At 47.0% G+C, this 14,689-nt stretch overlaps 1 protein-coding gene across 1 annotated transcript; it reads left to right on the plus strand.

The window, feature by feature from the left end:
- The first annotated feature begins 435 nt into the window (after positions 1-435).
- LOC309569670 (gonadotropin-releasing hormone II receptor-like) lies at positions 436-14,653 on the plus strand. The gene is made up of 4 exons (XM_082275606.1): positions 436-533; positions 8,993-10,058; positions 12,218-12,422; positions 14,109-14,653. The coding sequence occupies exons 2-4, from the start codon at positions 9,483-9,485 to the stop codon at positions 14,600-14,602; spliced, it is 1,275 nt and encodes a 424-aa protein (XP_082131732.1). The 5' UTR covers positions 436-533; positions 8,993-9,482; the 3' UTR covers positions 14,603-14,653.
- The last annotated feature ends 36 nt before the right edge of the window (positions 14,654-14,689 follow it).

Below are 14,689 nucleotides of genomic sequence, written 5' to 3' on the forward strand. Positions count from 1 at the left end.
CCCACCTCCATCCCACCACCATTATCCCACCACCACCGCTATCCCACCTCCTTCACTATCCCACCACCACTGCTATCCCACCGCCATCCCACCATAACCGGTATCCCGCCTCCTTCACTATCCCACCCCCACCGCTATCCCACCACCATCCCACCACCACCACCGCTTTCCCACCCCCTTCACTATCCCACCACCACCTCTATCCCAGTACCACCGCCAACCCACCACCACCGCTATCCCACCTCCTTCACTATCCCACCACCACCGCTATCCCAGCACCACCACTATCCCACCTCCTCTGCTTTCCTACCACCACCGCTATCCCACCGCCACCACTATCCCAGCACCACCGCTATCCCACCTCCTCTGCTTTCCTACCACCACCGCTATCCCACCGCTATCGCTATCCCACCGCCATCACTATCCCACCACCACCTTCCTATACAGGTGTGGGGTGCAGAGCCGGTAAAGAGGCGGAAGAATCCCAGAGCTGCTGGCCGCTCAGAATCCTGGGATAGTACAAAGTGTTATCGGTGAGTACCTTTATTACCATAACTCGGGTCCCATTCTGTGCCATTTCCCTCTTTTGTTTTTTTTTAATGAGGTAAATGTGAGATCTTACATGTCATGATTTCCAGCCAGCAGATGGCGCTCTAAGCTCCTTTTAGGTGTTAACCAGGCTAATCTTAACTGCTTTGCCAGAAAAAAAAAGCAGAGATCAATAACTGAAGCTCAGATTATACCCAGAGCTGAATGGATGGCTAAAGGAGCTAGACCCCCCCGCCTCCTCTGCACCGTATAGGAATTAGTCCCCCCCGCCTCCTCTGCACTGTATAGAAGTTAGTCTCCCCCTCCTCTGCACTGTATAAGAGTTAGTACCCCCCTGCCTCCTCTGCACTGTATAGGAGTTAGTCCCCCCTGCCTCCTCTGCACTGTATAGGAGTTAGCCCCCCCCCTGCCTCCTCTGCACTGTATAGGAGCACCACCTCCTCTGCGTTGTATGGCTTCATACACAGTTTCAGTTAAAAAGAGAGAGAGTATGAAAGAAAACAGACTCTGCTGTGCCATCTTGCATCACCATCCAATAGCTCTGCCTCTGCTCAAAAAAAACAAAAAACAAAGAAAGAAAGCTTGCATAGTACTCTATCTTTTTAAGAATCCACTTTAATAAAAGAGCAGAATAACACACGTTCTGGTGCACCATCCAGCTAGAGCACCGCCATAAAATATCTTTAAAATATTAAGGTGTATTGCCCCCCTTAAGATGTGAAACTGCAGCATCACCTCACCAACCATCTGATGCAGCTACTTCTGGGTAGCTCGATGACGTGAATAAACTCCTCCTTGGCGCGTTTCGTCACCTCCCATGTTCCTTCTCCAAGGGTAAGACCCGGTTCACACTGATGCGAGTGCCGGGTTCGCATGTAATGTCGGAGCGCACTGCTCCGACATTACATGCGATCAGCTGTGCGGTGCGAGTTTAGCCATACAGTTTGTATGGCTAAATTCGCATCACACCCGGTGCAAACACGCACAGGAGGCATTTTTGCAGCCGCATCAGGATCGGATCGCACAGCGGTTCACACTTGTGCGATCCCATCCTGTGCGAACTGCACGATCGCAGTGCGATATGCGATCAAACTGGGGGTGTCGTTAAGATTACATTGACACCCCCAGCGGATCGCATATGGCAGTGTGAACTGCCGGGGGTGCGTGTGCGATGCGGGAAAAGGCTGCGAATTCGCAGCCATCCCGCATCGCAATAGTGTGACCCGAGCCTTAACCAGTTTTAGTAAATTCGCCCATAGCGCTATAAGTCTTAAATTATTATTTTTATGTTACATTAACAAATTATAGACCTTCACCCAATAAAACACCTTTTTTTCCACCTGGCTTCTCCCCCCTTTTGTTTTTTTTTAGGTTTCTGACCTTTTTAGTGCGCCCCCTATCGTCCTCATCGTATCCTACACTGCAGAATGTCCACATTACACATCCAAGGAGCAAGTGTTAGGGCTTACTGTGTGATGACTTCTTGGGTCTCCTCTGATTACCTGCAGACAGTAATTAGGGGACAGTTCACCCAACCATCCTTACTCCGAGTTGCTTATTACTCAATAAACAGTCTAGGGCAAGGTTTCTCAACCAGGGTTCCTCCTGAGGTTTGTAGGGGTTCCTCCTGAGGTTTGTAGGGGTTCCTCCTGAGGTTGGTAGGGGTTCCTCCTGAGGTTGCTAGGAGTTCCTCCTGAGGTTGCTAGGGGTTCCTCCTGAGGTTGGTAGGGGTTCCTCCTGAGGTTACTAGGGGTTCCTCCTGAGGTTGGTAGGGGTTCCTCCTGAGGTTACTAGGGGTTCCTCCTGAGGTTGGTAGGGGTTCCTCCAGAGGTTGCTAGGAGTTCCTCCTGAGGTTGCTAGGGGTTCCTTGTGCAATGGGCAATTTCTGCCTCTCAGATAAGTTCCCAATGACACCATTGTTTCTTTTAGCTCTCTGTAAGGGGGTCATTCTTCCCAATGATGACAAGAGTAAGGAGCATTCTTCCCACTGACTGTCACACTAATGTGTCATGAGTTGTAGATTTTTAATTTTTAGCAGGGGTTCCCCGAGACCAGAAATTTATTTTAAGGGTTCCTCTGTGTTGACAAAGTTGAGAAAGGCTGGTCTAGGGGTTTTGGTTTTACACTTACTGTGGAACTTGGATGGGAGAAGTGAATAGTGGGATACTCCAACTTGAACTTTTGACAGTAGATGAGGAGAACTCTCACTTGGCCTCACCGGGTTATTTGTGGAAGCAGACACACTGCTTTAACCATACCGCCACTTGTATGGAAGAATTAAGTCCTCTTGCTAGCATCAGACTTGTTGCAACTACATTATCTTCAGGACACTCTCTAGCATCCCCTTGACTGACACCCGTCCGCTGACTCTTCTAGCTGAAGGCATGGCCCTCTCAGAACATTCCCCACGACACAGATCTGTGCTCACTGTAGGCAGAATCAGATCCTCTCCAGTGTCTCCCTTCCAGTCAGCTCTACAGGACTTCCCGGTTCAGCTCCTTTCTGACTCTCCGGCCCTCAAGTCAACCACCTGAGGCCACATGGCAACTTCTACAGAGGAAGGGCAGCCACCCCCTGCCTTCGGGGCCCTGCTCTACAGCTGAAAGGCCCTTGGCATTTATACAGTATCCCAGCATGCACTGATGCCCTTTCATCTGCCAATCACCAGGGTTGTACTAAATGCCTCTGCACTCATTTGTCAGGTTTCCTCCCACTGTCCAATATGCCTCCCTATTGGACCAGTGTGAAACACTCTGCAGACAAACTGAGCTGCCCCTGAGCATCATGAGCAGACCTCACTAGCAGATCCTGCTCTCTGGTTGGCAGAAAACAATATAGATTTACCTGGCAGAAAAAAAAAAATTCTGATTACTGTTATCACTGTCACAAGGAATTTAAACATCCCCTGTGACAGTAATAGGCTGTGACAGGTACTCTTTATGGAGGGATCAGGGGGAATGTGACAGTAATAGGAGTGACAGGAACTCTTTATGGGGAGACATAGGAGAACATGCCGGGGAGACATAGGAGAACATGCCGGGGAGACATAGGAGAACATGCCGGGGAGACATAGGAGAACATGCTGGGGAGACATAGGAGAACACGCTGGGGAGACATAGGAGAACATGCTGGGGAGACATAGGAGAACATGCTGGGGAGACATAGGAGAACACGCTGGGGAGACATAGGAGAACATGCCGGGGAGACATAGGAGAACATGCTGGGGAGACATAGGAGAACATGCTGGGGAGACATAGGAGAACATGCCGGGGAGACATAGGAGAACATGTCGGGGAGACATAGGAAAACATGCCGGGGAGACATAGGAAAACATGCTGGGGAGACATAGGAGAACATGCTGGGGAGACATAGGAGAACATGCTGGGGAGACATAGGAGAACATGCCGGGGAGACATAGGAGAACATGCCGGGGAGACATAGGAGAACATGCTGGGGAGAAATAGGAGAACATGTCGGGGAGACATAGGAAAACATGCTGGGGAGACATAGGAGAACATGCTGGGGAGACATAGGAGAACATGCTGGGGAGACATAGGAGAACATGCTGGGGAGACATAGGAGAACATGCTGGGGAGACATAGGAGAACATGCCGGGGAGACATAGGAGAACATGCTGGGGAGACATAGGAGAACATGTCGGGGAGACATAGGAAAACATGCTGGGGAGACATAGGAGAACATGCTGGGGAGACATAGGAGAACATGCCGGGGAGACATAGGAGAACATGCCGGGGAGACATAGGAGAACATGCTGGGGAGACATAGGAGAACACGCTGGGGAGACATAGGAGAACACGCTGGGGAGACATAGGAGAACATGCTGGGGAGACATAGGAGAACATGCTGGGGAGACATAGGAGAACACGCTGGGGAGACATAGGAGAACATGCCGGGGAGACATAGGAGAACATGCCGGGGAGACATAGGAGAACATGCCGGGGAGACATAGGAGAACATGCTGGGGAGACATAGGAGAACATGCTGGGGAGACATAGGAGAACATGCCGGGGAGACATAGGAGAACATGCCGGGGAGACATAGGAGAACATGCTGGGGAGACATAGGAGAACATGCTGGGGAGACATAGGAGAACACGCTGGGGAGACATAGGAGAACATGCCGGGGAGACATAGGAGAACATGCCGGGGAGACATAGGAGAACATGCCGGGGAGACATAGGAGAACATGCTGGGGAGACATAGGAGAACATGCTGGGGAGACATAGGAGAACATGCCGGGGAGACATAGGAGAACATGCCGGGGAGACATAGGAGAACATGCTGGGGAGACATAGGAGAACATGCTGGGGAGACATAGGAGAACACGCTGGGGAGACATAGGAGAACATGCCGGGGAGACATAGGAGAACATGCCGGGGAGACATAGGAGAACATGCCGGGGAGACATAGGAGAACATGCTGGGGAGACATAGGAGAACATGCTGGGGAGACATAGGAGAACATGCTGGGGAGACATAGGAGAACATGCTGGGGAGACATAGGAGAACATGCTGGGGAGACATAGGAGAACATGCTGGGGAGACATAGGAGAACACGCTGGGGAGACATAGGAGAACATGCCGGGAGACATAGGAGAACATGCTGGGGAGACATAGGAGAACATGCCGGGGAGACATAGGAGAACATGCCGGGGAGACATAGGAGAACATGCCGGGGAGACATAGGAGAACACGCTGGGGAGACATAGGAGAACACGCTGGGGAGACATAGGAGAACATGCTGGGGAGACATAGGAGAACATGCTGGGGAGACATAGGAGAACACGCTGGGGAGACATAGGAGAACATGCCGGGAGACATAGGAGAACATGCTGGGGAGACATAGGAGAACATGCTGGGGAGACATAGGAGAACATGCCGGGGAGACATAGGAGAACATGCCGGGGAGACATAGGAGAACATGCCGGGGAGACATAGGAGAACATGCCGGGGAGACATAGGAGAACATGGGGGGAGACATAGGAGAACATGCCGGGGAGACATAGGAGAACATTAAATTCAGTCTGATGGGTGTCAGGTGTGCTGAGCTTCCAAAAGCACGAGAATCTGGGGGTGATAGCATTGACAATGTATCAAACGCAGCAAGGATCTTCCACCTCGTCCAATCGAGATTCCAGTCCTAGATATTGGCACTCAGGTTGCAGTAATTGAATAGACTAGAATATTCTGGAAATAGGAAACTTTGACTGGGACTGTTGTGTGTGGGAGGCGGTTAGATGTCACTGCATGATGCGTCCTTTATGTGTCAGAAAAGTTCTTCTGCTTCAACCCACGTCGCAATGTCTCATCTGACCGCACTGATTGGTCACCCAAATGTCCTCATTTCCCTCCAACACCGAACGATCAGGAGAAACACTTCACACACTGAGATATAATAACAAACCAGATGACCCCCCTCCCCCACCACCATCACCCCCCCCACCAACCCTCCATCACCAACCCCCCCCCCCCCCCCCGACACCCCCCCACCATCACCAACGCTCCATCACCCAACCTGACCACTTCCCGCACTCCATAAATAAATGATCAGCTGCCCAACTTCACAAGAGAGGATCGATTTTTTAACATCAGAATAAACCGGATCTCCTTCTCACCCCCAGCCAAGATATAAGCATTACTCCATCACTGACCTCTCTAGAGAGCTGCAGAACATTGCTCCGTCCCATCCCCCTCCTGACAGATCCATATTGATATTTTCTGCAGAATATTCCATCACTAACCTCTCTAGAGATCTGCAGAACATCGCTCTGCCCTCTCCCCCTCCTGATAGATCCATATTGATATATTCTGCAGATTATTCCATCGATAACCTCTATAGAGATCTGCAGAACATCGCTCTGCCCCATCCCCCTCCTGACAGATCCATATTGATATATTCTGCAGATTATTCCATCACTAACCTCTAGAGATCTGCAGAACATCGCTCTTTCCCATTCCCCCTCCTGATAGATCGATATTGATATATTCTGCAGATTATTCCATCGCTAACCTCTCTAGAGATCTGCAGAACATCGCTCCATCCCAACCCTTTCCTGATAGATCCATAGTGATATATTCTGCAGACTATTCCATCACTGACCTCTCTAGAGATCTGCAGAACATCACTCCGTCCCATTCCCCTCCTGACAGATCCATATCGATATGTTCTGCAGATTATTCCATCGCTGACCTCTCTAGAGATCTGCAGAACATCGCTCCATCCCATCCCCCTCCTGACAGATCCATATTGAAACATAGAAAAGTGACGGCAGATATAAGACTTAGTAATCCATTGAGTCTGCCCGTTATTTATAGAGTATAGATCTATGCTTGTCCCAAGCATGTTTGAAGCCATTACAGTTGACTCCCTGTCTTACTACCTCTGCTGGAAGTTTATTGCAAGCATCAACTACCCTTCCAGTAAAGGAATACGTTCTAGAATAAGTTTTGAACTTTTCTCCAGTTAGTTTGAGGTCGTGTCCCCGTGATATTGATTTTGGTTTAATATTGAGAAAACAGCCTTCCTGAACCTCATTCACCCCCTTGATGTAATTAAAGGTTTCAATCACGTCTCCTCTTTCCCTTCTTTCCTCCACACTGAACATATTAAGTTCCTGAAGTCTCTCTTCATATGTTTTATCCTCCAAACCTTTCACCATCGTGTTGCCTGACTCGTTCTATCTTATCAATATCTTTCTGTAACTCAGGTCTCCAGAATGGGACACAATGAGGTCTCACCAAAGATCTATAGGGAGGAATCAGGACCTTCTTACCCTTACTGGGGACCCCTCTAGTGATATAAAGATTTATATAGAGGAATCAGGACCTCCTTCCTCCTGCTGGTGACCCCTCTAGTGATATAAAGATCTATATAGAGGAATCAGGACCTCCTACCTCCAGCCGATGACCCCTCTAGTTATATAAAGATCTATATAGAGGAATCAGGACCTCCTTCCTCCTGCTGGGGACCCCTCTAGTGATATAAAGATCTATATAGAGGAATCAGGACCTCCTTCCTCCTGCTGGGGACCCCTCTAGTGATATAAAGATCTATATAGAGGAATCAGGACCTCCTTCCTCCAGCTGGTGACCCCTCTAGTGATATAAAGATCTATATAGAGGAATCAGGACCTCCTTCCTCCTGCTGGTGACCCCTCTAGTGATATAAAGATCTATATAGAGGAATCAGGACCTCCTTCCTCCAGCTGGTGACCCCTCTGGTGATATAAAGATCTATATAGAGGAATCAGGACCTCCTTCCTCCTGCTGGTGACCCCTCTAGTGATATAAAGATCTATATAGAGGAATCAGGACCTCCTTCTCCTGCTGGTGACCCCTCTAGTGATATAAAGATCTATATAGAGGAATCAGGACCTCCTTCCACCTGCTGGTGACCCCTCTAGTGATATAAAGATCTATATAGAGGAATCAGGACCCCCTTCCTCCTGCTGGTGACCCCTCTAGTGATATAAAGATCTATATAGAGGAATCAGGACCCCCTTCCTCCTGCTGGTGACCCCTCTAGTTATATAAAGATCTATATAGAGGAATCAGGACCTCCTTCCTCCTGCTGGTGACCCCTCTAGTGATATAAAGATCTATATAGAAGAATCAGGACCTCCTTCCTCCTGCTGGTGACCCCTCTAGTGATATAAAGATCTATATGGAGGAATCAGGACCTCCTTCCTCCTGCTGGGGACCCCTCTAGTAATATAAAGATCTATATAGAGGAATCAGGACCTTCTTCCTCCTGCTGGGGACCCCTTTAGTGATGCATCCTAGATTATATTCGCTTTCCCCACTGCCTGGTCACACTGTTTGCTCATTTTGTAATCATCTGAAATAAGTACCCCACAATCTTTTTCCTCTGTAGTGCTGGCCAACACTGTACCCCCAATGTACTCTCACAGGGGATTATTTTTCCCCCCTAGGTGCATTATTTTACATTTAGAAACGTTGAACTTCAGTTTCCAGCAATCTTCCAGCAATGCCAAATCATGTTCAATGTTACAGACACTTCCAGGGATATCAACCCTATTACACACCTTTGTGTCATCAGCAAACAGACATACCTTGCCCAACAAAGCTTAAGTTCTATCACTCACATAGAGATTAAATAGAACAGAGCCTCGTGGTACACCACTAGTGACTGCTCTCTGTTCTGAGTGAACCCCATTTACAACCACACTCTGATATCTATCATTTAGCCAACTTCATATCCAATGAACCACCCAAGTTTTCAGTTCTAGCTTGTACAACTTTTGTATTAGATCATTATGATATATATTGAAATATTCTGAAGATTATTCCATTACTGGCCTCTCTAGAGATCTGCAGAACATTGCTCCATCCCATTTACCTTCTGCAAAGTTGGCAGTTCATGTTTCGTGGTTATACATTAACACGGTGTTTGGTTCTTTTCAGAAGCGATCGCTGGAAGCGGAGGTCCTCTTAGTCGGTCAACACAGAAGGGAAGCCAGGAGCAGACCAACCCGCAGACCATCATCATGAACCTGCTGGGGCTTATCTCCATCTGTCCTTGAAAGGATGTTGGGTGAGGACAACCTTACAAACACTGAAGAGTTGGAGGACTTTCTGGAACAAATCACCTGGATAAAGTTTCTGTTTTGGAGGTGACGATTGGCAGGCGTTTTGGCTCATATCCTCCGGGAAGGGTGAACGATCAGAGACACCTAACATGACCTCACAAAGGAAGGAAAATATTTGTATAGACTATATTATTTTGCCATTACCAAACTGTCTAAAAAGTTCTTTCTATGACGCTTGGTAGAGCTGTACAACCTCCGAGTGTCCTCTAACCTTCCCACTACAGGTCCTGTTAAATTGAAATTCATAATGATCATATCTTCTGCCAAGTGGGACAGACTTGATAAGCGTTGACCATGAACTCAAGATGAACGCTAGTGACCAACCTATGGGAGATGGAGAGGCCGCTCCTCCGGGACTCTGCTCCTTCAAAGGCTTCAACCTCAGCTGCGTCCACGACAACGGGTTTGAGAAACCGCAAGGACCCAATATAACTTTCCTTAATGAAGACCACTTTGTGCTCCCCACCTTCTCCACTGCTGCCAAGGTCCGGGTGGCCATCACCTGCGTCCTATTCATTTCCTCCGCCTGTTTTAATATGGCCACTCTGTGGACCATCACCTATAAGTACCGAAAGAAATCGCACATCCGTATCCTCATCATCAACCTAGTAGCAGCCGATCTGCTGATCACCTTCGTGGTGATGCCGCTGGATGCAGTGTGGAACGTCACCATCCAGTGGTACGCCGGCGATGTGGCCTGCAGGATTCTCATGTTTCTCAAGTTGGTGGCCATGTACTCTTCGGCCTTTGTTACCGTGGTGATCAGCCTTGACCGGCACGCCGCAATCTTGAACCCTTTGGGCATAGGAGATGCGAAAAAGAAGAACAAGGCCATGTTGTCCATAGCCTGGACACTAAGTCTACTCTTGGCTACTCCACAGGTAGGTTGGTATCTCAGCTAGTTTAAAACAAAAAGTGCAGCGCTAATTTTATATATATATATATATATATATAGTGCCTTGCGAAAGTATTTCGGCCCCCTTGAACTTTGCCACCTTATGCCACATTTCAGGCTTCAAACATAAAGATATAAAACTGTAATTTTTTGTGAAGAATCAACAACAAGTGGGACACAATCATGAAGTGGAATGAAATTTATTGGATATTTCGAACTTTGTTAACAAATAAAAAACTTAAAAATTGGGCGTGCAAAATTATTCAGCCCCTTTACTTTCAGTGCAGCAAACTCTCTCCAGAAGTTCAGTGAGGATCTCTGAATGATCCAATGTTGACTCAAATGACTAATGATGATAAATAGAATCCACCTGTGTGTAATCAAGTCTCCGTATAAATGCACCTGCACTGTGATAGTCTCAGAGGTCCGTTTAAAGCGCAGAGAGCATCATGAAGAACAAGGAACACACCAGGCAGGTCCGAGATACTGTTGTGGAGAACTTTAAAGCCGGATTTGGATACAAAAAGATTTCCCAAGCTTTAAACATCCCAAGGAGCACTGTGCAAGCGATAATATTGAAATGGAAGGAGTATCAGACCACTGCAAATCTACGAAGACCTGGCCGTCCCTCTAAACTTTCAGCTCATACAAGGAGAAGACTGATCAGAGATGCAGCCAAGAGGCCCATGATCACTCTGGATGAACTGCAGAGATCTACAGCTGAGGTGGGAGACTCTGTCCATAGGACAACAATCAGTCGTATACTGCACAAATCTGGCCTTTATGGAAGAGTGGCAAGAAGAAAGCCATTAAAGATATCCATAAAAAGTGTCATTTAAAGTTTGCCACAAGCCACCTGGGAGACACCAAACATGTGGAAGAAGGTGCTCTGGTCAGATGAAACCAAAAACGAACTTTTTGGCAACAATGCAAAACATTATGTTTGGCGTAAAAGCAACACAGCTCATCACCCTGAACACACCATCCCCACTGTCAAACATGGTGGTGGCAGCATCATGGTTTGGGCCTGCTTTTCTTCAGCAGGGACAGGGAAGATGGTTAAAATTGATGGGAAGATGGATGGAGCCAAATACAGGACCATTCTGGAAGAAAACCTGATGGAGTCTGCAAAAGACCTGAGACTGGGACGGAGATTTGTCTTCCAACAAGACAATGATCCAAAACATAAAGCAAAATCTACAATGAAATGGTTCACAAATAAACATATCCAGGTGTTAGAATGGCCAAGTCAAAGTCCAGACATGAATCCAATCAAGAATCTGTTGAAAGAACTGAAAACTGCTGTTCACAAACGCTCTCCATCCAACCTCACTGAGCTCGAGTTGTTTTGCAAGGAGGAATGGGCAAAAATCTCTTGAAGTGCAAAACTGATAGAGACATACCCCAAGCCACTTACAGCTGTAACCGCAGCAAAAGGTGGCACTACAAAGTATTAACTTAAGGGGGCTGAATAATTTTGCATGCCCAATTTTTCAGCTTTTTTTGTTAAAAAAGTTTGAAATATCCAATAAATTTTGTTCCACTTCATGATTGTGTCCCACTTGTTGTTGATTCTTCACAAAAAATTACAGTTTTATATCTTTATGTTTGAAGCCTGAAATGTGGCAAAAGGTCGAAAAGTTCAAGGGGGCCTAATACTTTCGCAAGGCACTGTATATATATATACATCCATCACCATTGATTTATGAGTGAGACTGGCCGCTTGGCGGATTTTCTCTGGGTTTTTCCGTTCTTACTGATGAGCCTGGCAAACGATCTGATGGTTCGAGCGGCTGGCCACAGAGGTGAGGAGAGATAAGATCATCTCTCCCCACCTCTATGATCTAGGAGGACAGGAGCGACGTCATGTATCAAATACTTAACATAGTTTTTTCTCTCCTGGTGCCAATCCATGGCAGCATACATGTGGTTGTATTCTATCATCTTAGTGCCAGGAGAACTGAAAATTGTATCTAAATACTTACAGTAGTTTTTCTTTCCTGGCGCCAATCCATGGCAGCATACTACCACATATATGCTGCCATGTTGATACCAGAAAAAAAGTTTCCATATTTGTGGCAACATTTGTAACCCTTTATATGTTTTCAGCGCATCCACGTAGATATGTTTTTTTCCCCCCCGCAGCTGTTTGTGTTCCACACGGTGAGCCGGTCACAGCCAGTCCACTTCGTCCAGTGCGCCACGTTGGGCAGCTTCAAGGCCCACTGGTTGGAGACCCTGTACAACATGTTCACCTTCTGCTGCCTCTTCCTTCTCCCGCTCCTCATCATGGTCTTCTGCTACGGAAGAATCCTGGTGGAGATCTCCCGCAAGATGAAGAAGGCTGAAGGTGAGGAGAAGCGGCATCTCCGGCTGTGACACATGGCTCTACAGGAGGTGTGAGGATGTCATGTGGTCACCCATAGCCAACAGCAATGAAAGCAGACAGTGTAAGAGTGTCATGTGATCATTGATAGCCAATAGTAATTAAATCTGGCCTTGTGTCAGGCGTGATCATTGACAGCCAATAGTAATAAACTGTTGCACCACGATGATGTATATTGGCTGTTTTGAGTCTCCTGTCTGAAAGACAAAGTACCAATTTGATAATAGAAAATTGTATCAAATACTTACCATAATTTTCCTTTCCTGGCGCCAGTATGCTGCCATGTTGGTGCCTGGAAAATGGAAAATTATATCAAATACTTACCGTAATTTTCTTTTCCTGGCACCAATCCATATGTATGCTGCCATGCTGGTGTCAGGAAAATGGAAAATTGTATCAAATACTTACTGTAATTTTCTTTTCCTGGCACCAATCTATAGTAGCATACAAATGGATTGGTGCCAGGAAAATGAAAAATAGTTTTTAATACTTACAGTCATTTTCCTTTCCTGGTGCCAGTCCACATGTATGCTGTCATGTTGGTACCTGGAAAATGAAAAATTCTATCAAATATGTACCGTAATTTTCTTTCCCTGGTGCCAGTCCATGGCCGCATACATATGGATTGGCACCAGAAAAAGTGTATCAAATACCATTATTTTCTTATCCTGGCACCAATCTATATGTATGCTGCCATGTTGGTGCCAGGAAGCTGGAAAATTGTATCAAATACTTACCGTAATTTTTATTTTTCTGGCGCCAATCCATATGCTGCCATGTTGGTGCCTGGAAAATGCAAAATGGTATCAAATACTTACCGTAATTCTCTTTTCCTGGTGCCAGTCCACGGCAGCATACATATGGATTGGCACCAGAAAAATGGTATCAAATACTTACCATAATTTTCTTATCCTGGTGCCAATCCATATGCATGCTGCCATGTTGGTGCCAGGAAACTGGAAAATTGTATCAAATACTTACCATAATTTCCTTATCTTGGCGCCAATCCATATGTATGCTGCCATGTTGGTGGAGGAAAATTCTATGAAATACTTACCGTAATTTTCTCTTCCTGGCGCCAATCCATAGTTGCATACAAATGGATTAGCGCCAGGAAAATGGAAAATTGTTTAACATACTTACCGTCATTTTCCTTTCCTGGCACCAGTCCATACCAGTGCTGCCATGTTGGTGCCTGGAAAATGAAAAATTCTGTAACAATTTTCTTTTTCTGGTGCCAGTCCATGGCAGCATACATATGGATTGGCACCAGAATAATTTAAAATTGTATCAAATATTTACCATCATTTTCTTATCCTGGTGCCAGTCCATATGTATGCTGCCATGTTGGTGGAGGAAAATTCTATCAAATGCTTACCGTAATTTTCCTTTCCTGGTGCCAATCCATGTGTATGCTGCCATGTTGGTGTCAGGAAAATTGTATCAAATACTTACCGTAATTTTCCTTTCCCAGCGCCAATCCATATGTATGCTGCCATGTTGGTGCCAAGAAAGATAATTATCAGTTGAGTCAGCCTTTGGTGGCTCCTCTCCCCTCTCTAAGACTTGCTCTTCCATGAACGACCTTTTAGCTAAACCCAACCACTCACTTACTGGTTGTCAATTGAGTTGATGTGTTCTTTCTTCCAGTCTCCTCCAGAGAAGTCAACCTCCGGCGCTCCTACAACAACATCCCACGGGCTCGGATGAGGACTTTCAAGATGTCGCTGGTCATCGTCTTGACGTTCATCGTGTGCTGGACTCCGTATTACCTTCTGGGGATATGGTACTGGTTCTCCCCGGAGATGCTGACCAGTCGAAGAGTTCCTCCATCCCTCAGCCACATCCTCTTCCTCTTTGGCCTTTTCAACACGTGCCTCGACCCCATCATCTACGGCCTCTTCACCATCCACTTCCGCCGGGAAATACGACGCGTCTGCAGGTGCGCCACTCAGGGAAAGGACGCCGATGCGACCTCGCTGGGCACCGGGTCCTTCCGCGTCTCCACAGCCGCAGTGCCCTTGAAGAGGTCGGCGGGGGCTTCGGGGGGCTCGTGTAAGTTCGACCTGGAGGTGACCGGAGTGGGCCTCCATTCAGGGAAATGCGAACATTGTAAGCGCAAAATCGTAGAGAGCTTTATGTGAAGGAGCGGCCATCGGAGGTCACCGGGGGTGGCAAAAAGATAAAGAACAAACTCAAAGATGTTGTATTTTTAGTGGAGCAGAGGATCT

Source organism: Pelophylax lessonae, assembly GCF_965119305.1.
Source record: "Pelophylax lessonae genome assembly, chromosome: 13".
Taxonomy (NCBI): Eukaryota; Metazoa; Chordata; class Amphibia; order Anura; family Ranidae; genus Pelophylax; species Pelophylax lessonae.

What these genes read in the sequence shown, in the direction of transcription:
- LOC309569670 (XM_082275606.1), top strand. Translation starts at nt 9,483, where the DNA reads ATGAACGCTAGTGACCAACCTATGGGAGATGGAGAGGCCGCTCCTCCG. An exon ending in TACTCTTGGCTACTCCACAG is followed by an intron (nt 10,059 to 12,217) that starts GTAGGTTGGTAT and finishes TCCCCCCCGCAG; the next exon opens with CTGTTTGTGTTCCACACGGT. An exon ending in CAAGATGAAGAAGGCTGAAG is followed by an intron (nt 12,423 to 14,108) that starts GTGAGGAGAAGC and finishes TCTTTCTTCCAG; the next exon opens with TCTCCTCCAGAGAAGTCAAC.